Consider the following 25,644-nt stretch of genomic DNA (forward strand, 5'->3'; position numbering starts at 1 on the left):
ATATTTGCATTTTCATTTATGATTTACAAATTACTTTACCTTCGACAAAAGATTCCCCTTATTGAATATCTCTTCTCCTTTAGTTTTATGGGTTTTTTTGGAGATGTGGGGAGGAAAAGGGAAAAGATTTAATGGCTTATCTCAATTTGTCATAGGTATAGAGGATACAGATATACAAATTTTCCTTTTGTGTTCTATCATTTTGTTCTTCTAAAAATATATTCTAGAAAAGGTTCTAAAAGTTGATTTTTATATCCTTAATTCAACTTTTTGGCATGCTGATCCTGCTTTTAACTGTCTTGAACAAACTAACATGTATTAGTTTGCTAGAACCACAGACAGGGGGGCTTAAACAATAAAAAATTGTTTTCTCACTTTTCTGGAGAAATCCAACATCAAGCTATTGGCAGGGCTGGTTTCTTCGAAGCCTCTCTGAGGCTTATAGATGGTTGTCTTTCCCTGTGTCTTCACATGGACTTCCCTTAGTACATGTCTGTGTCCCAATTTCCGCTTTAATAAAGACACTTGTGATATTGGATTACCATCCAACTTAATGACCTCATTTTAACTTAATTACTTATTTAAAGGCCCTATTCAAATATAGTCACATTCTGAAGTGCTGGGGTTAGGACTTAAACAGGCGAGTTTTGAGGAGACACAATTCAGCCTATACCAGAGGGTATTATTGAATTTCTGTTTTCCAGACATTATTACTCATATCAATTATTACCCTTTAAGTAAGGCTATGAATTCTGTTCTCAGGTGTAAGAGTTTCCTTTACAACGATAATGTTCCCCTCCTGTTATGTTCCAAAATCTTTCCAAAGAGCCCATAAGTTTTAACTCAATATTAAATTAGAATATATCTATGAATACCCAATATTTGTCAACAGGCAGTATATATTAAATTCTCCTTGGTCCTACTTTACTGTTTACTTGGAATTAATAGGATGTATCTCCCAAATTTCAATATGGAGGGTAGGTTGGCATGCAGAGTACATTACTAAATCTCCATTGCCCCCACCCCAACAAATCCCTGTAATATGGCTCTAGTGGACTGAGGAAGAAGTATCTCCTGCTCCTTCTTGACTAGGCAGACTGAAGCAGTCAGTAGTACTTTGACTAGAAGCAATAATTCCTTAATTGCCTGTTGCCCTGCTGCCAAGATTCTCTCCCTGTTCTTTGCTACAGCTATTAATGCCAATCAACTTCAGGCCACACTGTGTTAATGAAAATCTAGAGTCTCTGGATGGATAAAGAAGGAGAAATAATTCGAGAATGAAAATAAATACAAACGATCTCCACAGCTAGAGAAAACAGTTCCCACTCAATTGTTAGTTTCAGGAGTGAATGGGAAGTTGATAAAGATGTGGGGTCTCAGCTTCTGTCCACCATATACATTGGTTAAATGAAAGTAACCCTAGAATCTGCAACAGTTCATTATTATACATAGTTTCTAATGCAGTTGTAATTTTTTGGCATGTATATACATTCAAGCATTGTTTTCTGTACATTGTATTTTTCTTCATTAAATGGATATAATACCTATGTTTTTCCATCACATGGGAAATTTCGAGGAGGAAAACTGAGACTGTAACTGAAAGTACTTTGAAAAAGTGCTATATAAATGTTATGTTATAACAAAGGTATAGATGTTATTATTTAACAAATATTTTTTGACCACCTAATATGTACAAGGTAATATTATCATTTTTTATGTGAACAAAAGACATTTATCCCTGTTCCACAAAGTTTACAATTAAAGGGGAGACATCCTTTTTAAACATATGACCCTCTTTGCTTGGTAGAAATTATATTGGCTTTACTATATTTGCAAGTACTTCATTCAGACTTACATTGAAATAGCAGAATTCCAAAACACCGTATCCCTGGAGGAATGCTGAGCTATGAGTCATAAATTTTAATCTCTGAGTAAGTAACTTCTGTATTTTTTTTTTTTTTTTGAGACAGTCTCACTCCATCACCCAGGCTGGAGTGCAGTGGTGCAATCTCAGCTCACTGCAACCTCTGCCTCCTGAGTTCAAATGATTCTCATGCCTCAGCCTCTTGAGTAGGTGGGATTACAGGTGTGCACCAAGACCCCAGCTAATTTTTGTACCTTTAGTAGAGACCGGGTTTCACCATGTTGGTCAGGCTGGTCTCGAACTCCTGACCTCAAATGATCCGCTTATCTCAGCCTCCCAAAGTGGTGGGATTACCTGCATGAGCCACCACACCTGGCCACTTCTGTATTTTTATAAAGTTCTGCAAATCAACTGACAACCTAGAATTCTAACAGGACAGAAGAAATAGTATGTGTGCAAACAGACATGATGTAGTTTTTTCTTTAACAATTATTATGGAATTTTTAAAAACATATATAAAGGAAGATAGAATAGTACATGAACTAGACAATTTCAAATTTTGATTGGTTGGTATGTGTCTTGTTACTTTTCCCCTATAGGTTCCCCTCCTTTCCTCCATCCCTTTCTCCTACTAAAGATGTTTCCTCCAACTGCATAGTATTCCACTGTAGATAAACCACAATTTATTCAACCAAGCTCCATTCATGGACATTTGCAGTGTTTCTAGTCTTTAGATAATATAAAGAATACTATAATAACATATTTGTGGATACATATTTTTTTTTTTTTTTTTTTTTTGAGACAGAGTCTCGCTCTGTCACCCAGGCTGGAGTGCAGTGGCGCGATCTCGGCTCACTGCAAGCTCTGCCTCCTAGGTTCATGCCATTCTCCTGTCTCAGCCTCTCCGAGTAGCTGGGACTACAGGCGCCCGCCACCACGCCCGGCTAATTTTTTTGTATTTTTAGTAGAGATGGGGTTTCACCGTGGTCTCAATCTCCTGACCTCGTGATCCGCCCACCTCGGTCTACCAAAGTGCTGGGATTACAAGCGAGAGCCACCGCGCCCGGCCAGTGGATACATATTTTCAAATTTTTTCCCAGTGTATTCCTCGGTTAGAGCTCTACAAATGAGACTGCTGTGTTAAACAATAAATGGACATGTAATTCTGCCAGAAAATGACAAATTACCATTTATATGTCTCAAAAATATATTATTACATTTTCAAAAACAATCAGTTGAGTCTTTATATTCATTGGAAAAAAATGCTATTATCAACAGTAATGAAATGGGCTTATAAAGAAAGTGAAACGAATTTTGTTTTATGGTAAACCACCATTCCATATATAATATGGAACTAATTACACTTTAAGACATTTAAATAGCTTTTTAGGTTTGTAAGGAAGGAAAATCACTTGCACAATATGCATTAAAATCTACCACAGCTTTCCTAGGCAATTTTGTTCTTGAACCACACTTAAGATTATGCCAAAGGACATTAAGATGCCACACTGAGGTGCACATTATTTTATTTGAGGTAAATTATTTCTCCTTGTAACTAGAATTAAAAAACAATCTTCAAAGGTTCTCATAAGAACATTAAGTCTTCTTCTTTTCCTATTTGAATACCCTTTATTTCCTTCTCTTGCCTGATTGCCCTGGCCAGAACTTCCAACACTATGTTGAATAGGAGTGGTGAGAGAGGACATCCTTGTCTTGTGTCAGTTTTCAAAGGGAATGCTTCCAGTTTCTGCCCATTCAGTATGATATTGGCTGTGAGTCTGTCATAAATAGCTCTTATTATATTGAGATACGTTCCATCAATACCTAGTTTATTGCGAGTTTTAGCATGAAGGGGTGCTGAATTTTGTCGAAGGCTTTTTCTGCATCTATTGAGATAATCATGTGGTTTTTGTCATTAGTTCTGTTTATGTGATGGATTACATTTATTGATTCGTGTATGTTGAACCAGTCTTGCATCCCAGGGATGAAGCCCACTTGATCGTGGTGGATAAGCTTTTTGATGTGCTACTGGATTTGGTTTGCTAGTCTTTTATTGAGGATTTTTGCATCGATATTCATCAGGCATATTGGCCTAAAATTTTCTTTTGTGTGTGTGTCTCTGCCAGCTTTTGGTATTAGGATGATGCTGGCCTCATGAAATGAGTTAGGGAGGATTCCCTCTTCTTCTATTGTTTGGAATAGTTTCAGAAGGAATGGCACCAGCTCCTCTTTGTACCTCTGGGTAGAATTCGGCTGTGAATTGGTCTGGTCCTGAACTTTTTTGGTTGGTAGGGTATTAATTACTGCCATATTTCGGAACTTATTACTGATCTATTCAGGGATTCAATTTCTTCCTGGTTTAGTCTTGGGAGGGTGTATGTATCCAGGAATTTATCTATTTCTTCTAGATTTTCTAGTTTATTTGTGTAGAGGTGTTTATAATATTCTCTGATGGTACTTTGTATTTCTGTGGGATCAGTGGTGATACTGTATATTTAGAAAACCCCATCATCTCAGCCCAAAATCTCCTTAAGCTGATAAGCAACTTCAGCAAAGTCTCAGGATACAAAATCAACATGCAAAAATCACAAGCATTCCTATACACCAATAACAGACAGAGAGCCAAATCATGAGTGAACTACCATTCACAATTGTTACAAAGAAAATAAAATACCTAAGAATACCATTTACAAGGGATGTGAAGGACCTCTGCAAGTAGAACCACAAACCACTGCTCAAGGAAATAAGAGAGGACAAAAATAAATGGAAAAACATTCCATGCTCATGGATAGGAAGAATCAATATCATGAAAATGGCCATATCGCCCAAAGTAATTTATAGATTCAATGCTATTCCCATCAAGCTACCAATGACTTTCTTCACAGAATTGGAAAAAACTAAAGTTCATATGGAACCAGAAAAGATCCCGCATTGTCAAGACAATCCTAAGCCAAAAGAACAAAGCTGGAGGCATCATGCTACCTGACTTCAAACTTTACTACAAGGCTACAGTAACCAAAACATCATGGTACTGGTACCAAAACAGATATATAGACCAATGGAACAGAACAGAGGCCTCAGAAATAACACCACACATCTACAACCATCTGTTCTTTAACAAACCTGACAAAAACAAGCAATGGGGAAAGGATTCCCTATTTAATAAATGGTGCTGGAAAAACTGGCTAGCCATATGCAGAAAACTGAAACTGGACCCCTTCCTTACACTTTATAGAAAAATTAACTCAAGATGGATTAAAGACTTAAACATAAGACCTCAAAGTATAAAAACCCTAGAAGAAAACCTAGGCAATACCTTCAGGACATAGGCATGGGCAAGGACTTCATGACTAAAACACCAAAAGCAATGGCAACAAAAGCCAAAATTGACAAAAGGGATCTAATTAAACTAAAGAGCTTCTGCACAGAAAAAGAAAATATCATCAGAGTGAATAGGCAACCTATAGAATGGGAAAAAATTTTTGCAATCTATCCATCTGACAGAGGGCTAATATCCAGAATCTACAAAGAACTCAAACAAATTTACAAGAAAAAACAACCCCATCAAAAAGTGGGTGAAGGATATGAACAGACACTTCTCAAAAGAATACATTTATGCAACCAACAAACATATGAAAAAAGCTCATTATCACTGGTCATTAGAGAAATGCAAATCAAAACCACAATGAGATACCATCTCATGCCAGTTAGAATGGCAATCATTCAAAAGCCAGGAAACAATAGATACTGGAGAGGATGTGGAGAAATAGGAACACTTTTACACTGTTGGTGGGACTGTAAATTAGTTCAACCATTGTGGAAGACAGTGTGGCGATTCCTCAAGGATCCAGAACTAGAAATACCATTTGACCCAGCCATCCTATTACTGAGTATATACCCAAGGGATTATAAATCATTCTATTATAAAGACACATGCACCCTTATGTTTATTGCAGCACTTTTCACAATGGCAAAGACTTGGAACCAACCCAAATGCCCATCAATGATAGACTGGATAAAGAAAATGTGGCACATATACACCAGGGAATATTATGCAGTCATAAAAAAGGATGAGTTCATGTCCTTAGCAGGGACATGGATGATGCTGGAAACCATCATTCTCAGCAAACTAACACAAGAACAGAAAACTAAACACTGCATCTTCTCACTCGTAAGTGGGAGGTGAACAATGAGAACACATGGACACAGGGGAGAGGAACATGACAGACTGGAGCCTATTGGGGGGTGTGGGTCTAGGGGAGGGAGAGCATTAGGAGAAATACCTAATGTAGATGACGGATTGATGGGTGCAGCAAACCACCATGGCACGTGTATACCTACGTAACAAACCTGTATGTTCTGCACATGTAACCCAGAACTTAAAGTATAATAATAATAATAAAACATTAAGTCAAAAAAGTTTGGTTAAAACAATTACCTACAGATGCTTGATTAAGCCATAATAGGTATGGTTTATAAACGATAAAGTTTTCTGATTCAAAGACACTAATTTTAACAACTCCTCTGGCTTCATTTGCTTTCATCATAGAAAAAGTATCAGTAAAGTAAGGAAGAAAACTAACTTTGGAATAAAAGTGGTTTCAAGTCCTTACACTATCTGAATGACCTCCTCAAGTCAATTCACTTCATTGATCGTGAATTTCTCCATCTGTCACACAATAAAGGTTAAAATTTTAAATGAAAAAAGAACCACTCTTTATATTATGAAGCAACATGAAAAATATAAGACTATTTTTGTTGCACTTCTAGGCAAGACACTGTCAGAAAATCAAGGGACCTGAAGTGAGGCACATATATATCCATACCTTTAAAGATCTTCAACTAAAAAGAGCAAGGTAAAGAATACAAATAATGTACATGCGTTTCTACTAAAAGAGGGGACAGAAGCAGTGTACAAAGTGTGTAGAAAGCAGTGTACAAACACAAAGCAAAATCATCCACTTGTATATAATCCAGGATATTTCCATTTGGACATATATTAAAGGATAAGCACTGACAAGCAAAAATAACTCACAGGAAGGGAGAAGGTATCATCTCAAGGCGCAACATCCAAAACATGAAGAGAGGAAAGACATACACATTTATAAAGACATATGCACTTATAAATCTGACTCTGAACAAGGGCTATGCCCAGCATTCATATCCTGCTTTGCATTTGTATAATTTTACATTTTCAAAAAGCAATGTGTCACAAAAAAATAATGAAACAGTTTTCTATAATCCCGCTTTCATAATAGGGGGAAAAACAGCAAATGAGAAAATCCATGCAGATTTTTATACTTTATATCCAAGGGATTATCTGTGTTAGCCTAATTGTTGACATAGTACAATATAATAATCAATGATATTCAGGATAGTGACTCCAAGGAATTATAAAAGATGAATCATTAAAGATACATGGTACTTCTTAAGCCAGGAAAATGAACAAAATACAGTAAGACTTTTTTTAACAGAAGATAAATTGGTCATAAAGTTAATAGAACATGTGATTTTCTGTTGCTCATTTTAAAATAATATATATTCAAATTTCTATTTTCTTTCCAAACTCAGTTATTACTAAAAGAAACTATACAACAAATATGCATTTCTTGCTACATTTAATTTTTTGTACTCTAGTTGAGCTTATTTTTACTTTAGAGATCTGTGTATTTCATTTAGCAATCTGCCTACAAATCCTTCACTAATCAACCAATTCCTCAGTGCCTAAAAATACACAACTTCAAAAAGCACTGCTCCTAATTAGATCAAAATGAATAAGCTATGAAATTTGTATCCAAATAATTACTTAATCACATATACCTATTTAGTTACTTAAAAGCTGTTTTCATATTTTATAATTAGCAATAAAATGGTAAATAATATCAACAGAGCAATGATACAATTTCTTAAGACAGATTAACTCACATGGGGAGTCATTAAAAGGACACTTTTACATTACTTTAAGAGAAAGAATAGCATTACTGTTTCAAAATAATGAAGTGGTTGTTATTAAATAAATCTGCTATTTCTATGTAGTTTCAAACTAATACAAATATATAAAACTAATAAAGATATATCCAATTACTAGAGGGATAGTCTCTTTTTAATCACTAAATTGATATAGCAGGGCTTGAGGTATAGCAGGGTTTTCCCATAGTCTTTGTTAGTCCAGTTTTAAATTAAAGAGTATATAGTAGGTACCCAGTAGTCATTCAGGAGCAGGTTGTCTGGTTTCCATGTAGTAGAGGCGGTTTTGAGTGAGTTTCTTAATCCTGAGTTCTAGTTTGATTGCACTGTGGTCTGAGAGACAGTTTGTTATAATTTCTGTTCTTTTACATTTGCTGAACAGTGCTTTACTTCCAACTATGTGGGCAGTTTTGGAATAAGTGTGATGTGGTGCTGAGAAGAATGTATATTCTGTTGATTTGCGGTGGAGAGTTCTGTAGATGTCTATTAGGTCCGATTGGTGCAGAGCTGAGTTCAATTCCTGGATATCCTTTTTAACTTTCTGTCTCGTTGATCTGTCTAATGTTGACAGTGGTGTGTTAAAGTTTCCCATTATTATTGTGTGGGAGTCTAAGTCTCTTTGTAGGTCTCTAAGGACTTGCTTTATGAATCTGGGTGCTCCTGTATTGGGTGCACATATATTTAGGATAGTTAGATCTTCATGTTGAATTGATCCCTTTCAAAAATAAAGATGTTCTTTGAAACCAATGAGAAAAAAGACACAATATACCAGGATCTCTGGGACACATTTAAAGCAGTGTGTAGAGGGAAATTTATAGCACTAAATGCCCACAAGAGAAAGCAGGAAAGATCTAAAATTGACACCCTAACATCACAATTAAAAAAACTAGAGAAGCAAGACTAAACACATTCAAAAGCTAGCAGAAGGCAAGAAATAACTAAGATCAGAGCAGAACTGAAGGAGAAGATAGAGACACAAAAAAACTTTCAAAAAATTAATGAATCCAGGAGCTGGTTTTTTGAAAAGATCAACAAGATTGATAGACTGCTAGCCAGACTAATAAAGAAGCAAAGAGAGAAGCATCAAATGGACGCAATAAAAAATGATAAAGGGGATATCACCACCGATCCCACAGAAATACAAACTACCATCAGAGAATACTACAAACACCTCTACACAAATAAACTAGAAAATCTAAAAGAAATGGATAAATTCCTCGACACATACACTCTTCCAAGACTAAACCAGGAAGGAGTTGAATTCCTGAATCGACCAATAACAGGCTCTGAAATTGAGGCAATAATTAATGCCCTACCAACCAAAAAAAGTCCAGGACCAAATGCATTCACAGCCGAATTCTACCAGAGGTACAAGGAGGAGCTAGTACCATTCCTTCTGAAACTATTCCAATCAATAGAAAAAGAGTGAATCCTCCCTAACTCATTTTATGAGGCCAACATCATCCTGATACCAAAGCCTGGCAGAGACACAACAGAAAAAGAGAATTTTAGACCAATATCCCTGATGAACATCGATGCAAAAATCCTCAATAAAATACTAGCAAACCGAATCCAGCAGCACATCAAAAAGCTTATCCACCATGATCAGGTGGGCTTCATCTCTGGGATGCAAGGCTGGTTCAACATATGCAAATCAATAAACGTAATCCATCACATAAACAGAACCAAAGACAAAAATCACATGATGCAGAAATCAATAGATGCAGAAAAGACTTTTGACAAAGTTCAACAGCGCTTCATGCTAAAAACTCTCACTAAATTAGGTATTGATGGGACGTATCTCAAAATAATAAGAGCTATTTATGACAAACCCACAGCCAATATCACACCGAGTGGGCAAAAACTGGAAGCATTCCCTTTCAAAACTGGCACAAGACAGGGATGCCCTCTCTCACCACTCCTATTCAACATAGTGTTGGAAGTTCTGGCCAGGGCAATCAGGCAGGAGAAAGAAATAAAGGGTATTCAATTAGGAAAAGAGGAAGTCAAATTGTCCCTGTTAGCAAATGACATGATTTTATATTTAGAAAACCCCATTGTCTCAGCCCAAAATCTCCTTAAGCTGATAAGCAACTTCAGCAAAGTCTCAGGATACAAAATTGATGTGCAAAAATCACAAGCATTCTTATACACCAATAACAGACAGAGAGCCAAATCATGAGTGAACTCCCATTCACAATTACTTCAAAGAGAATAAAATACCTAGGAATCCAACTTACAAAGGATGTAAAGGATCTCTTCAGGGAGAACTACAAACCACTGCTCAATGAAATAAAAGAGGATACAAACAAATGGAAGAACATTCCATGGTCCTGGATAGGAAGAATCAGTATCGTGAAAATGGCCATACTGCCCAAGGTAATTTATAGATTCAATGCCATCCCCATCAAGCTACCAATGACTTTCCTCACAGAATTGGATAAAACTACTTTAAAGTTCATATGGAACCAGAAAAGATCCCACATTGCCAAGACAATCCTAAGCCAAAAGAACAAAGCTGGAGGCATCATGCTACCTGACTTCAAACTATGCTACAAGGCTACAGTAACCAAAACAGCATGGTACTGGTACCAAAACAGAGATATAGACCAATGGAACAGAACAGAGACCTCAGAAATAATACCACACATCTACAACCATCTGATCTTTGACAAACCTGACAAAAACAAGCAATGGGGAAAGGATTCCCTATTTAATAAATGGTGCTGGGAAAACCGGCTAGCCATATGTAGAAAGCTGAAACTGGATCCCTTCCTTACACCTTATACAAAAATTAATTCAAGATGGATTAAAGACTTAAATGTTAGACCTAAAACCATAAAAACCCTGGAAGAAAACCTAGGGAATACCACTCAGGACATATGCATGGGCAAGGACTTCATGACTAAGACACCAAAAGCAGTGGTAATGAAAGCCAAAATTGACAAAAGGGATATAATTAAACTAAAGAGCTTCTGCACAGCAAAAGAAACTACCATCAGAGTGAACAGGCAACCTACAGAATGAGAGAAAATTTTTGCAATCTACTCATCTGACAAAGGTAATATCCAGAATCTACAAAGAACTCAAACAAACTTACAAGAAAAAAACAAACAACCCCATCAAAAAGAAGGATATGAACAGACATTTCTCAAAAGAAGACATTTATGCAGCCAACAGACACATGAAAAAATGCTCATCATCACTGGCCATCAGAGAAATGCAGATCAAAACCACAATGAGATACCATCTCATGCCAGTTAGAATGGAGATCATTAAAAAGTCAAGAAACAACAGGTGCTGGAGAGGATGTGGAGAAATAGGAACACTTTTACACTGTTGGTGGGACTGTAAACTAGTTCAACCATTGTAGAAGACAGTGTGGCGATTCCTCAAGGATCTAGAACTAGAAATACCATTTGACCCAGCCATCCCATTACTGCATACATACTGAAAGGATTATAAATCATGCTGCTATAAAGACACATGCACACGTATGTTTATTGCGGCACTATTCACAATGGCAAAGACTTGGAACCAACCCAAATATCCATCAATGATAGACTGGATTAGGAAAATGTGGCACATATACACCATGGAATACTATGCAGCCATAAAAAAAGATGAGTTCATGTCCTTTGTAGGAACATGGATGAAGCTGGAAACCATCATTCTCAGCAAACTATTGCAAGGACAAAACACCAAACACCGCATGTTCTCACTCATAGGTGGGAATTGAACAATGAGAACACTTGGACACAGGAAGGGTAACATTACACACCAGGGCCTGTTGTAGGGTGGGGGTAGGGGGGAGGGATAGCATTAAGAGATATACCTAATGTAAATGACAAGTTAATGCGTGCAGCACAGCAACATGGCACATGTATACATATGTAACAAACCTGCATGTTGTGCACATGTACCCTAGAACTTAAAGAATATATATAAAAGAGTATATGGTAGAGATTCATAAATTATTGGATGCTTTAGACAATACACATTACACTAACATAGGTTAGAAAAGCAAAAAGGAACTCTCAGGAACATACTGTTCCCAGTTGAGCTTTTTAGAAGAATAGAAAGAATTGATTATTGAGCTTATGGTAAATGTTTAAACAACTGCTTCTGACCAGACTTAAAAAATTTTGTGATTTAAAGTTCTAAAAAGTGTTTTAGGTACATATAGCAAGAGCAAAAATTGGCCAAGGAAGAGTACTCCTTTACACTACATGCAATTCATTGCTATATTTAAATTTCTTGTTAACTTCAGAAAGTTTAAAATAGGAAGAATAACCTCATACAAATAAATTTAATAAATGATACAAAGTTTCTTCAAAATAAATATGAAAGCTCATATCATAATATGAAGAAAAACTACTGTCTAATTAAGTGGAAAAGATTCCCTATAGGATAAATCTAAGGAATGCATGGATAGTTTGCTATTAAGAAATCTATTACTGTATGACATAAAAATATCAAAGAAGTCCCAAGATCAACTTAATCTTAATCATAGAATATATTGGTGAAATTCAACACTATAATTTAATTAAAGGAAATGAGTCAAAATTCAATACTTTAGAATCCAAGACTGGAAGGATTCTTCCATAGCACTGATGTAGAATAATTCTCTGTAATAGACGCTACTCAGCGATAACATGCTGGATAATTTCTCAATAATTCAAGTCTAAAACATATAAGCAATTATGTAGAATTATTTTGGAAGAACTAGATAATTTAATAAAAATAAAATGAAACAAAGTACATTAACATTACAAAGATGGAGAATGTAAGTAAATCGACACAAGTCTAGAAAAAATATAACAATGAATATAAAAAGATACATATTTAGTAATTATTAACCATAACCAAAGAGAAAATAAAATTGAACTAGATCTCAAACTACACTCACTGGCAATATCTATTAATGAGAAATGTACCATATCCATGTGGAAAAAAATGGTTTTACCAGATATGATACAGAGCAAACAAATGGAAAAGCTTACTATCTTCCTAGATAGACTGAGTATAATAACATAATTTTTCTCAAAGTAATTTATAATTTAAAATAATAGCAATCTAATTCTGATCCAAATTTAAATGGCCAGTTGAAATTGAGCAAACTCATCTCAAAGTATATGTAGTATACACAGAAATAGTTGATTAACTTTTTAGAGGAAAGTAGAAAATAAATGATAGGCTTATTCTTACTTAACATTAAGACATAATACAAAGTTATAATAAGTAATACATAATTTAGGAATTGAAGCAATTTGGACAGTTGTTGCTACTTTAAAATATCTACAAATCAATAAGAAACACTCTAAGATAGGTGGGCAATTAATGAGATTCAATTAGTTAACAAAATTATGGACATATCATTAAACTTACTAATGTTCAAAGAAACACAAAATTTTTAAAAGGGTAACAATTTTCACCTATTAAATTAGTGATCAGTTTTGAAAAAACCAAATACCCAAACACGAAGAATAGGGACAGTCTTCATTTCTGTTAGGAGAATAAAATCAAATTTATTTGATAATATGAGTCACGAGCCTTAAAACTATTAATAGTCACAACTTTAAATTAAGTATTTCTGCTCTCTCAGACCCTGACCTAAAGATTTAATTCTAAAGACAGATGAAGGTTTAAACCCTACAATATTAATTTTAGCCTAATTATAACATAGTGAAGCAACAATGCACACCTCCACCAACGAAGGACTGGCTATACACAGAAAGAAGGATCTGTGGCTGTATATGACCACCAAGGTTGTGCACTGTGTAACTTGAGGCCCTAGAAAAAAACATTAAGCCTTCCTGGATCCCGACAGTAGAAACCAAGGCTGAGGCACACAGGTTAATCAATGGGGATTTTTTGTTAGACAAGACACAGTATATCATATACCAAACAATGTTGGAAGAATTCTTGCCCTCTGTTACCTCAGTTAATCACTGGCATTACGAAGCAAGTATTACCATCTCCACTAAAAAGCCTACATGTCATACAGACTTTCAGAAGGTCTATGCCCTGAATAGCTGAAATTCTGTGAATGGTAGAAAGCATTATAAAGCAAACTTACATGATAACAGGCCTGGGGAGAAAAGCTAGCTTGAGGATTTTAAATACACTTTTATTAATTTAAAGGTATTTCCTTATTTGATGAGAACACAGTTTTATTTGAAGACACTGAGATAAAGGAGTTGGAGAAATGCTACTCCCTTATGGATTACCTGTGATGGTGCAAAACCAGACATGTGGAAAGCTGAAAACACAAGAGGCAACTCAGTCTTCAGTAGCATTTCAATATAATGGGTGCTGCAAAAATATACTGGATGGATGCCAGATTCTACAGTGTCATTAGGTAGGTAACTCTGCATAAAAGAGAAAAATTAAAAATTTTATTAATTTTATTATTTAATAAATATACAGATCATTTAAAATAATCCAACATACCTATTTTCCTTTTGCTGCAAATTGCTGCTTCAAAATTAATATGGTGGCATAACATCACTGTAAATATAATTATGTAAAGTAAAAAGTCAGAATGTTAAACAGTGTTGAAAGAAGAAATTTTGATAAAGGCAGTGTTATATACCTTCCAAGATTCAGGAATAAAGTTAATAATTTATAATCTTGGCAACTTAAATCCTTGTGGAAAGATGAGGAGGGCTGTTACATGAAAGAATAAATACACATATAAGTGAGTACACGAGTAATACTTTACATTTTAATAGTAAGTGTATTGAAATATGCTTAATATTCTTGGCTTTGGCCAATGATTCTATAATGTCAAAGGATTTTAGCTTTGTCAGCTCTTGAAGATATTTGCATTGTGCCCTTTACTATGTTGATATTAGCCTAAATCTGACCCTGAATTAATAATAATTCCAATTGGGAATGATTTGAGAAACTCATCTCTAAAACTGGGAAAGAAGTGCACAAGGCATTCCCATCAAGGTTCTCAGGCCAACTATTTCGTATAAAATTTATGTTTATTTCTATATAATTTTAGATTGATAGTTACTTATATACATGTGAATATATACACACGTCTATATTTACAAACATAATGTTTATCTTTTCAATTTAGTTCTTAGGTACAATTTATCATTGCAAATGATCAATAATGTACTGTGTATTACTATAAATCTGACATATACCCATAATAATTGTTTTTTAACAAAGAGTAATAAACCTGAATAAATAATTTTATGTAAAGAAAAACTGTTCAACTAGCAATTATATCAATAAAAAAGGTTAATCAAATTAGATCTGAAGACTTTACATAATTAAAAGACTGCAAAAAAGGCATCTTATTTTCTTGCTTTTACTGGACACATCTTATTTTCAAACTTTTTAAATAAAATAAAGTTAATACTTTTAAATTAAAACAAATTAAATTCATAGCAATTATATGAGTTGAAATACAGAAGATTTATTTAAAGCCTTATTGCTAATGCTAGGATGCTTTTAAGAATTTAGGTTTGAGTTATACACTAAAGTTTCTGAAATCAGCAAGTTGATTTACAGTGGTTTTTCTGTTTTATCATTTGTCATAAATGATTTATTTCACACTGCATAAATATATATTTGTAGAAACATAAATATTTATGTAAATGTATATTTATGAAGGTTTCTCCAGGAGATACCTCACAGTACTTGAAAAAAACATTATTTTTGTGCATTAATGAATGAAGGATAGCACAGTAAATGGACATCTTGTAGCCAACTTTATATCGATATGTAGGGCAAAAAGAAAACTTTTTATTGAGTTGTTAAAATAATAATAGGGACTGAATGAGAAACAGTATCCATTGATTTATCTTCTTTTGTGAAATACTGCAATGTGTTTCACTAATGACTTTTTGTAGAATGAGTAAATCTAACAAACATATGTGAAAACAAAAATCAACTCATAAATGTATTTTAGTTTTTCCATGCAAACTTAGGTAATAATTTTCTGAATACATGTCTAATAGTAGCATAAGAGTTCTATGTATAGGAAATGATTCATATACAGTGTCTTTTCTAGGCTACATTAGAAATACCTTTAGAGTAGGTCCATTAAGAGATAAAGACAATAGATTTATTAATTATATTTTCAAGGAAAATAAGTTATTGTTATGTAATGGACTCCCTGAATTGAGGTAAGAGTTCTACTCTTATAAATTAGACTCTGTTGGAAGAAAGTTTGCCATACTTTGTGGTAACACAGCTCCTGATACCAAGCCTTGCATAGAATAGACACTCAACATATTATTGACTGAATGCCAAAAAGAAAATACACTAATGATGGCAAACACAGACTGCACAGTATGCAATCATTAGTGTCTTTTCTTTTTGTCATAAAGTAAGCTCACTTATATAAAAAGTTTCATTAGTTGGTCTATTAATTACCATTTCATGCCTCTATTTTACAGTAAACATTGTTCATAAAACTAGGTCAATAGTGAGAGCTCTAAGTCACATTAATATAATATGAGGTCTTCTGAACCATCAAATGATAAATTGTTTATTATACTTATAGAGTTTTGATGCAATTTGTTTACCACTCTCTGAAAGGACAGTCACCACTCTCTGAAAGGACAGTAACTCTTTATCCTTCAGAATATTGGATTAATGGAACACATGCAGGACTTATATATTAGATTATTAATTAGATGCAGCATTTAGCATCATCTAATTAATAATATATAAACTATGCTAAGACAAAGTGCAAAAAAATTGTCAATAAAGACATTGGCTTTGAGATCCTAGAAAGTGACATAACATGAAGCAAGGACTTTACAACATAACACTCTTCAGAATACTGTATATTACTTTAGTGATTAATAATAAAAGATTTATGCTTAAAAATATAGCAGTCTTAGTTTTTTTCTTCCATTATAGATCTTTTGATCAGTCATTTTATTCCTGATATTAAGAAAAAAAACTAGTTCTACGTTGCTATAAAAATTAAATAGAAAGACCCCATTAGAAAGACTTGAAACTCTCCAATTCAAACAGATTCAGTCTAGTCTGGTCCAGTCTAGTCCTCCATCTTTCAGACTTTGTGGGCAAAGGATGCACCATGCTTTACAGCAATGTTGTAGTTAACTTGTGCATCATGCATAGAGGTAAACAAAAAATTTTGCAGATTTTTTAAAACTTTGATTCTATAATTCTAGATAACATCAATCTTTCTCCTCTCAGAAAAAAAAATGGGAAAACTGAATCTGCAAATATGATTAAGACTTATAGTCACATATAAGAAAGGGAAGGGGTTTTACACTAGACATCTTTCCTACAAGTGATTGGTCACATGGCTTACATTTGTTGATGTTCTACAAAGGGGTAACAAGTATGTCATGCCATTCTAATAATTGTAAAATTTAAATGTAAATTTATACTTGAATACAATTAGAATTTTTAAATCCATGAACTTTCTGAACTAGGTAATTGTTATTTTAAGAAGAGTAAGGGAAGGCTTCTGTAGTGATTACCCTATATTATAACTATTACATGAATTTCCTGTTGAACTATATTACTTCATTTGAGTATTACTTTAGCCTGATTTATCATCAGTGGAGTTTTGTTTGCATGCGCATGTAAAATACTCTGGTTTTTATTTCAGTTTAATTAGATTTCCTTTTTCACATGCTTTTACAGAGAGAGGAAATTTATGATCATAACTTTAATTTATTCTTTGAAATTAGATATTTCTACTATGAAAATAATTTCCTGATTTTTAAAAATGTATCATTTTATTAATGGCTTCAATGTTAACAACTGGCCAAACTCTGATTCTTGATCAAACTCCATAAAGAATAACTATTTCATCATTTACAAAGTTTTTTTCTTAGTAGCAAAGAATAATTGAAGATAATTTAATTAAATCAATACATTAAAGGATTCTTCCGATGTAAATGATTTCAAAGAATAATTTTTCAAACTATTTTTATCTCATATGAGTAATACAGTCATAGTTTATAAAATTTTAAGAACTTCAAATTAATGTTTCATTACTTCCTGTTTTGCTTATCCTAAGCTTATTTTTTTTTAACCTTTTTAAGGTCATTTGTTTACAACATTCTTATGAATGCAGGGGATCTAATATCTTTCAAATACATTTTCTAGAGTAATAAAAGCTTACAGATCCTTACATATTTCTATTAAAATATTAATTTACGTGGCTCACGCCTGTAATCCCAGCACTTTGGGAGGCCGAGGCAGGCAGATCATGAAGTCAGGAGATTGAGACCATCTTGGCGAACACGGTGAAACCTGGTCTCTATTAAAAACACACAAAAATTAGCCGGACCTGGGGGCAGGCACCTGTAGTCCCAGCTACTCGGGAGGCTGAGGCAGGAGAACAGCATGAACCCAGGAGGTGGAGCTTGCAGTGTGCCGAGATCATGCCACTGCAGTCCAGGCTGGGCGACAGAGTGAGACTGTGTCTCAAAAAATAAATAAATAAATAAATAAATATATATATATATAAATTTACACATTCAACATACATTTATTGAGTGATTACTATGGGCCTATAGTTTGGGACACATCTATGAACAAAACAGAAAACTGTTTTCAAAGAACTTACATTAAGTGTATAGATAGATAAATAAACATTAGGACTTGATATAGGCTATAAAAAAGGTAAAAAAACAGGACAGGGTAATGAGGTTGGGGTAAGTAGAATTGAGGAAATAGGTTGATTTCTTTTGAGGCTGATTACAATAATGTGAGGCTGAGCTAAAGAAGGTAGACAAGTGTGTACTATCAACAGCTATAGCCAAAGTGTCTGTCACCACGCTGCAGATTTGTTCATATTATCAAATTGCATAGAAACCATCACCACAATGTTTGAGACAATAGAACAAATGAAATAGAAAAGGTATCACTTTTAAATAATATATTAAGACTTACTGAATGTACTATCAAGTCAAGTGACATAGGGGAAATAGCAATTCAAAAGATTGTTAGTCAAAAACATTTATACTGTCGTATAAATGTAAGATATTAGTAGCAGCACTTAGCTAACAGTTCTAGATAGAATTCCTGTAGAGGAATCTTAACAGCATGTCATCTGTTTTACAAAGAAGCATCAAAACAAACTACTGGTAATAAAACATTCAACTTGATGTATTTGTAATTGAAAAGAAAAAATGATGCTATGGAAGGCACTGCATTAAGTCTTCACTGACACTGTAGCTGCATCAGTAGAAAGGTGTCAAGGCTTTACATCAAGAGATCATTCTGAAAACCCCGAGCCAGTAATGTGTCACTCCCTTCCATTCATATATTCCATATTCAATGATGCTATCAAAATGGTAAGTCAAATAAAATTCAAGCTGCTAGAGTCCTGCTTGTTTTCAGTTTTATAGCAAGAAATGCTATCAGAACACAAGATGGTCGATGTTATGAAAAAAATATACTATTCTATAGGCTCAAAGTATAAATGCAACTTTACAAAATTATGGTTCAATATGATTCACTGGTGATGTTTAGATGGTGTCATAATGTGAACACTAAAGGCAGAACTGTTAAGACTAGTGGAATGTAGACATTACTTTAAAATATTTGACAGAAGAATGAATGATTGGACACAAAATCCATACCCATTATCAAAAGATTTTCAACATTACATTTGAAAATGAAAGAGTGAAAAGGCCGTTAGATTTTTTAAAATCTTCAAGGACAGTTTTTATAAAGGAATAGAATTACTCAAATTCTGGTTACCAGCAGGCAAATAGTTCCACTGACTAGAGAAAAACTAGTGCATACTTTTTTTGCCATTAGTTTCTCTCTGCTCATGGGAGGAAAATTTCTCATTATCGTGAAGAACAAGAATTGGATGATCTTTTTAAGTAACTCTATATAGCTACTTGAAGCATAACATTATAAAATTTTAATATTTATTGTATTCCAGGATGAATTGATTTTATTTTCCTTATCACAAATATATATTTTAAAAAACACCTAATGAATATTTTCATCTCCACATAGATACTTGCCAATCCCCTTAGTTTATCCTTGACTGTCATGTGATTTCACTGTCCAAATGCAACATGTCATGGAAAAGGTTTGAGAAACATTAGCATAGCTGATATTTTTGGCAGTTTCCCCTAGTTGGAAATCTTAACAACAGGCAATAAACAAATAAAATAAACATAAACATTATAAATTGATTGAGGGATATACTTACCTCTAAAGTAACCTCTGAGATTGCATAAGACAGTAAAATCTTCTAAAATACATTACAATACTTTAATAAATACTCAGTATAGATTTCCAAAATGTATATAATATGAGTGGTTCTCTTCTTCTATAGAAAATAGTTACAATATCTTCCTAAGAAATGATTTTCTTGTACCGTAATCAGCCAGAGATTCTTTCTAACCAAGCAATGATACAAAACACAAGTCAATAGTTCTCTTTTTAGGTGCAGAATTTAACTAATATAACTATCATTTTTATTTCATTATCATGTTTCTACTTCATGAAAATGCTTCTAATATAAATCATTCAATTACTATTAGGTAAGACAACAAGTATTTGAGAAAATGTCAAATCTATATAATCAGAGAATTAGTCAAAAAACATTCAAGTAGAAAAATGAGTATAATTTATTACAAAGTCCTTCACAAACAAAATTATGCCCCAGTGAATGTAAGTATAATGTTCCTTAAAATTTCAAACCCTCCTTTAAAAACAAATTGAAGTCTTACAGAAATATGTAGCCTTGGCAACCAAAGAAAAGCAGAAGTCAGAAGCCTGGAGAATTGACGAAGAAATTGGAATGTTTTTTCTTTGTCTCCCAACATTATCATGAACAGAGAAGATACAAACCAGTCATGGCCAGCATAATTCCCTTGCAGGCAGACTGAAAAACACAGTTAAGAAAACTTTACAATATTTTGTAAGATAAAATATTAAAATTCTGTAAATAAAATAAAATGGATATATTAAATAAAAAAGCAGACATTCTTATTCTGAATTTATGAAACCTAGTTTTTAAATATTCTTAGACAGGTCTGAAAATACATTCTAATGTCTTTATTCAGTTTAAGATTCAATGAATGAGACTAAATATAATGATTGCAACTCAATTTAAGAAAATTCATATTTAAAATACAGAATAAAATACTGTAAGAATATATCATAACAAATCACTAATATAGCTTAAAGTACTATTTTGCTATAAATGCGTCAAGGTATACCATCAAAGAATCATGAAAAATATGTGAAAAAAATTAAGCTATTGTGAATATACTCAAAAAGGATATGAAGAGAAGATTTTATGGAAGTTTGCTGCTGTTTCAGGAATCTCTCACAATGCTTTAAAACTAAGGTAAGATCATTTTCTGCACCATCTTTTAAGAGATTGAGGAATTTGCCATACCTATATTAAAAGCCCACAAAACATAAAACATATCAGGTCTTGCATTGAATGTTTTAAAATTACTTCTTTTAGCATAACTATGTTATACAGAATACTTATGAAAGATTAGCTCTCAATATATGTTTCTGATGATCATGATATATTTGGATTAACAGTATTCATCTGGCAAATACTGATAACTTTAAAGGAAGATGAAACAGTAACGAGAGAACAACATGATGATATCCTGTAGATGAAATGTATAATATAAGCATTTTTTTCTGAACTTAATCTAAAACATGGAAGGTTGACAGGTTAGTTTTACAAAATGTTGAGTCTAGAAGTACTTTTAGAGTTCAAACAGTCTAATGGTCCTAAATGGAGGTGGTACTTCCCTCAGGGGCCACTCTGGAAATTTGTAGGACTATTTTTGATTGTCATAGTGACTAGGGGGCACTACTGGTACTTAATGAGCAAGGGCCAGGTGATTAGACATGGGACAGTCCTGAACAGTAACTTGCAAATGTCCTATTTGTTACTGGTATGGATGAAAAAGTTGTTTATAATTATCTGAAACTAATTCTGTCTTACAAAAACTTCTGTATTTTTTAGTATACATACAATGCAACTGTGTATAAATCAAACAAAGGTAGTGCTTTTGTAATTTTTCTTTTGTACTTCTGTACTTTTGAAACCTTACTAATAATTGTTCATCATTTTTTAAAAAGTCTCTTTGGGCCAGGCGTGGTGGCTCACGCCCGTAATCCCACCACTTTGAGAGGCCGAGGTGGGAGGATCACGAGGTCAGGAGTTTAAGACCAGCCTGACCAACATGGTGAAAACCCGTCTCTGCTAAAAATACAAAAATTAGCTGGGCATGGTGGCATGTGCCTGTAATCCCAGCTACTCAGCAGCCTGAGGCAGGAGAATCGCCTGAACCTGGGAGGCAGAGGCTGCAGTGAGCCAAGATCGTGCCACTGCACTCCAGCCTGGGTGACAGAGCGAGATTCCATCACAAAAAAAAAAAAAAAAGTCTCTTTGCTCGTGGCCACACTGTAGTATTTGAGGCACAAAAAGAAAAATCCATCTGTATTTGTAGCTGCTGGAGTCACAATGATTTTGCATTTGGACACCAGCTATATCTTATACTGTAATATATTCAAACATTTCATAATAACTTTGTTTCTTACAAATATTATATTGAGTTAAAAAATAGGTGACTAGCCTGCTTATATTATCTACGAAGTCCATTTCAGAATAGCAATAGGGCATTATAAAATATTTGTATAAAAAGCAGGCACAGCATCACAAAACATAATTAAGAGAATCATATGCCCTATGTGATACAGGCATGTAAGTTCAAATTATTAAAAAATATCACTTTCATCATGCTGTGAATTTGTAAAAATACTCAGCTTTTTAAACAAGTCTTACATGTATCTTTTTAAAATTTGATTCTGAAGATGACCCTATAAGTAAAATGGGAATGTTAAAATCCCAATTTAATAAGCAAGAAACGGAAGTTTCAAGGCTTCAGTCCTTAATTCTCTGTTCGCTGTTTAGCTCACCCATTTATTTTCAGAATTACAACTTGAGTATTAAAAACTCAAACTGCAATAAGTTTTTTAATTTTAACTTCTGCATCTGTCCTTCAGGTACTTTCGTACGCATCACCATGGAATTAATCATATTCTAGAAAATAGTATGACTGTGCTACCAACGTGCTGACTTTTACAATGTTATTTTTGTAAAAAACCTGATAGTCATGAGGGCTTAAACATACTGTAATTGGCCTCTGGAATAACAATGAACTGTAACTGATTTACCTGGAGAGGTAATTTAATCATATGCCAATATCCTCAAAAACAAAGTCATTTTCCGAATGATAAACTCTGCATTTAAAGTATACAAAATAGTTGGTTGTTAAATTAAATACTACTGAGCACATATGAGGCAGATAAACAAATTCTAGAAATGCACAAGGGAGATATTTCCCTATAATATACCTGACAGTCATTTTAATGCCAAGCTGCTGCACAGATGAAAGACTTTCATTCTTCACATTTGCATCAGTAGCTAAAGACAATAGAAAACTGAGTTATAAAAGTGTATAAAAGTTTGCATAATAATCACATTTTAATTGAAAATTGATGAAAGCAATATTTTTACATATTTTAATGTGAATTTTGAAAACACTGATGAATTCATTCTTTTAGGAACTGTCAGTTACATTTTCAAAGGAATTAACAGAAAACTTTTTACAAGTAACTTTTTCCCATAAAAAGCACTGGAAAACATATTAAATACATAACAATAGTAGTTTTAAAACAATCTATTTTACTTGGCTCTCAGAACAAAAAGAGCCATTGACCCAAAAAGTGATCTAGAAATACTACTTTCATCATGCAATGCATACATAAAACTCTGAATTACAAATATATACAAGCATGGTTATTTCCTTCCTGATACTAATCTTTAAGTAATCAGTGTTCCACTTTTAATGTATGGTAATGTATGAGGGTAGAATGAATGAATTTCTTCCTGCAGGCCAAGTTTTCTTTGCGAAGTAGTTGTAATCATCTAACCAAAAGTGAAGAAGGGGTTAGTTATATCTTATACTGTAATATATCCAAACATTTCATAATGAATCACTTTTCATTTATTTCTTACAAATAAGATAGTGATTAGCTTGCTTATATTATCTACAAAGTCCATTTCAGAATAGAAATAGCATAGTACAGAGGACTGCAGGTGAGGCTGAAAGTCTGGATTAGTTCTTGAGAACAGTAGAGGACCAAACTAACAGTGAACCCTAAAAGGCACAACTAAACAGCATTCAGGGTCTAGCTGAAACTTTCAGTTTCTGGCTGAGAAAACTGTAGCATGCATACATACACACAAACACATGAACACACAATGCATGCACACACAATTAACAGACTCATCACATAGTTACCTAGTGGTAGAGAAGACCAAAACCTAGGTTTTCAGAATATCATGAAGTTTTTTTTTTTTTTTTTCCTTCATTACACATTGGTGTTTCTCATACTATCAATATAATCTATTTCACTTCCAGGCTCATTCATCCACTTAGTAAATTATCTCTGATATAGTAAGTATGGAACACCATGCAAGAAGCTATGAGGGATAAAAGATAAATCATACCTCATTCCCTAAAAAACTGTCCAAGTAGTGTCAGAGATCAAATGTGTATATAGATAACTCTGATAAAGGTATTTTAAAGCCCTATATGAAATAGGAATGATACAGATAAAGTGTTACATGAATTCAGAAGATGAAGAGATTATGTCTAGTTAGGAAGAAGTGGCATTTAAGTTGAACCTTAACATATATAGATCTGCGTGCCTATAGTAATACTAATGTTTTTTCTCTTCTGGAAAGTATGATATAGATAGCTATCTTACTGGTAAAGGATGAGTGTGCAGTGGGTGGAGAAAGGTGTTAAGAATGGGCATTCCCATCGTGATGTGTTCCATGGATCACAGTGGATTCTATCAGGAAACACTGACCTAACACATCAGTGAAGAATGTAATGAAGTTATGGAGCAAGGTGACAGGAGTTGTCCAAAGGAATTGGATGTGTTAAATAGTTCTTCCCTGTGAAAGAAAAGAGTTCTTACATAGTGGTCTAGCTGTGAGGCCTGAGATGAGTCCTTTCACTTTCCTAGAGTTGTACAAATAATTTCCAAGGTCTAGACCCTCTCTAAAACTTTATGACACTGTATCTTCAGAGTAAAAAATTAACTCTGAACATTTCAACAGATAATGGTTCTCAACTATGGTGGTTCATCTTCTGAGGAACTTTTTAAAACTAAAGATAAATAGACTTGACTCCAGACTACTAAATAAGATTGCCAAGAGGGAATGTCCAGTCATTTGTATTTTTAAAGACCTCTACAGTTTATTTCTTATACACTAAAGTTGAGATTTACATTTGAAGGAATAAAAGTTAAATTTAGATATAGTTACAATTGGACAGTTATACAACACTATCCAAATTTCACTTTAATGTAGTGTAGCAAATTCTCAAAAAAACTTTTAAATGAGAATATATGGAAGTGTTGGCATACCAAAACAAACATCAAATATCCATTTTAAAAAATCACTGATGTGAAAGAGATGTAAATAACTTTGGTATGAACAAAACTATGCAGATAAAAATATGCAAGGAATAAAAACTTTCCCAAAGCAGGAATGAAGACATCAGAAAATGGGTTAAGGGCACATATTTAAAAACGGGTTTCAGGTCAGGCATAGTGGCACAAGCCTGTAATCCCAGCACTTTGGGAGGCTGAGAGGGATGGATTACCTGAGGTCAGGAGTTCAAGACCAGCCTCGCCAACATGTTGAAACCTGGTCTCTACTAAAAATACAAAAATTAGCCAGGCGTGGTGGCACATGTCTGTAATCCCAGATACTTGGGAGGCTGAAG

General features: G+C 33.8%; 1 protein-coding gene across 1 annotated transcript in view; it reads right to left on the reverse strand.

Annotated features, from left to right (window-relative positions):
- Positions 1 to 25,644, reverse strand: part of TBC1D32 (TBC1 domain family member 32) — a 274,963-nt gene that overhangs the window by 12,199 nt on the left and 237,120 nt on the right. The window contains exons 29-32 of the mRNA XM_058435533.1: positions 23,198 to 23,267; positions 21,097 to 21,212; positions 20,539 to 20,693; positions 14,062 to 14,202 (exon numbers count right to left, since the gene is read on the reverse strand). Coding sequence (XP_058291516.1) covers positions 14,062 to 14,202; positions 20,539 to 20,693; positions 21,097 to 21,212; positions 23,198 to 23,267 — 482 coding nt within the window. The remainder of the gene's footprint in view (positions 1 to 14,061; positions 14,203 to 20,538; positions 20,694 to 21,096; positions 21,213 to 23,197; positions 23,268 to 25,644) is intronic.

The sequence above is a fragment of the Hylobates moloch genome, unplaced genomic scaffold, assembly GCF_009828535.3.
Source record: "Hylobates moloch isolate HMO894 unplaced genomic scaffold, HMol_V3 SCAFFOLD_2, whole genome shotgun sequence".
Classification (NCBI taxonomy): Eukaryota; Metazoa; Chordata; class Mammalia; order Primates; family Hylobatidae; genus Hylobates; species Hylobates moloch.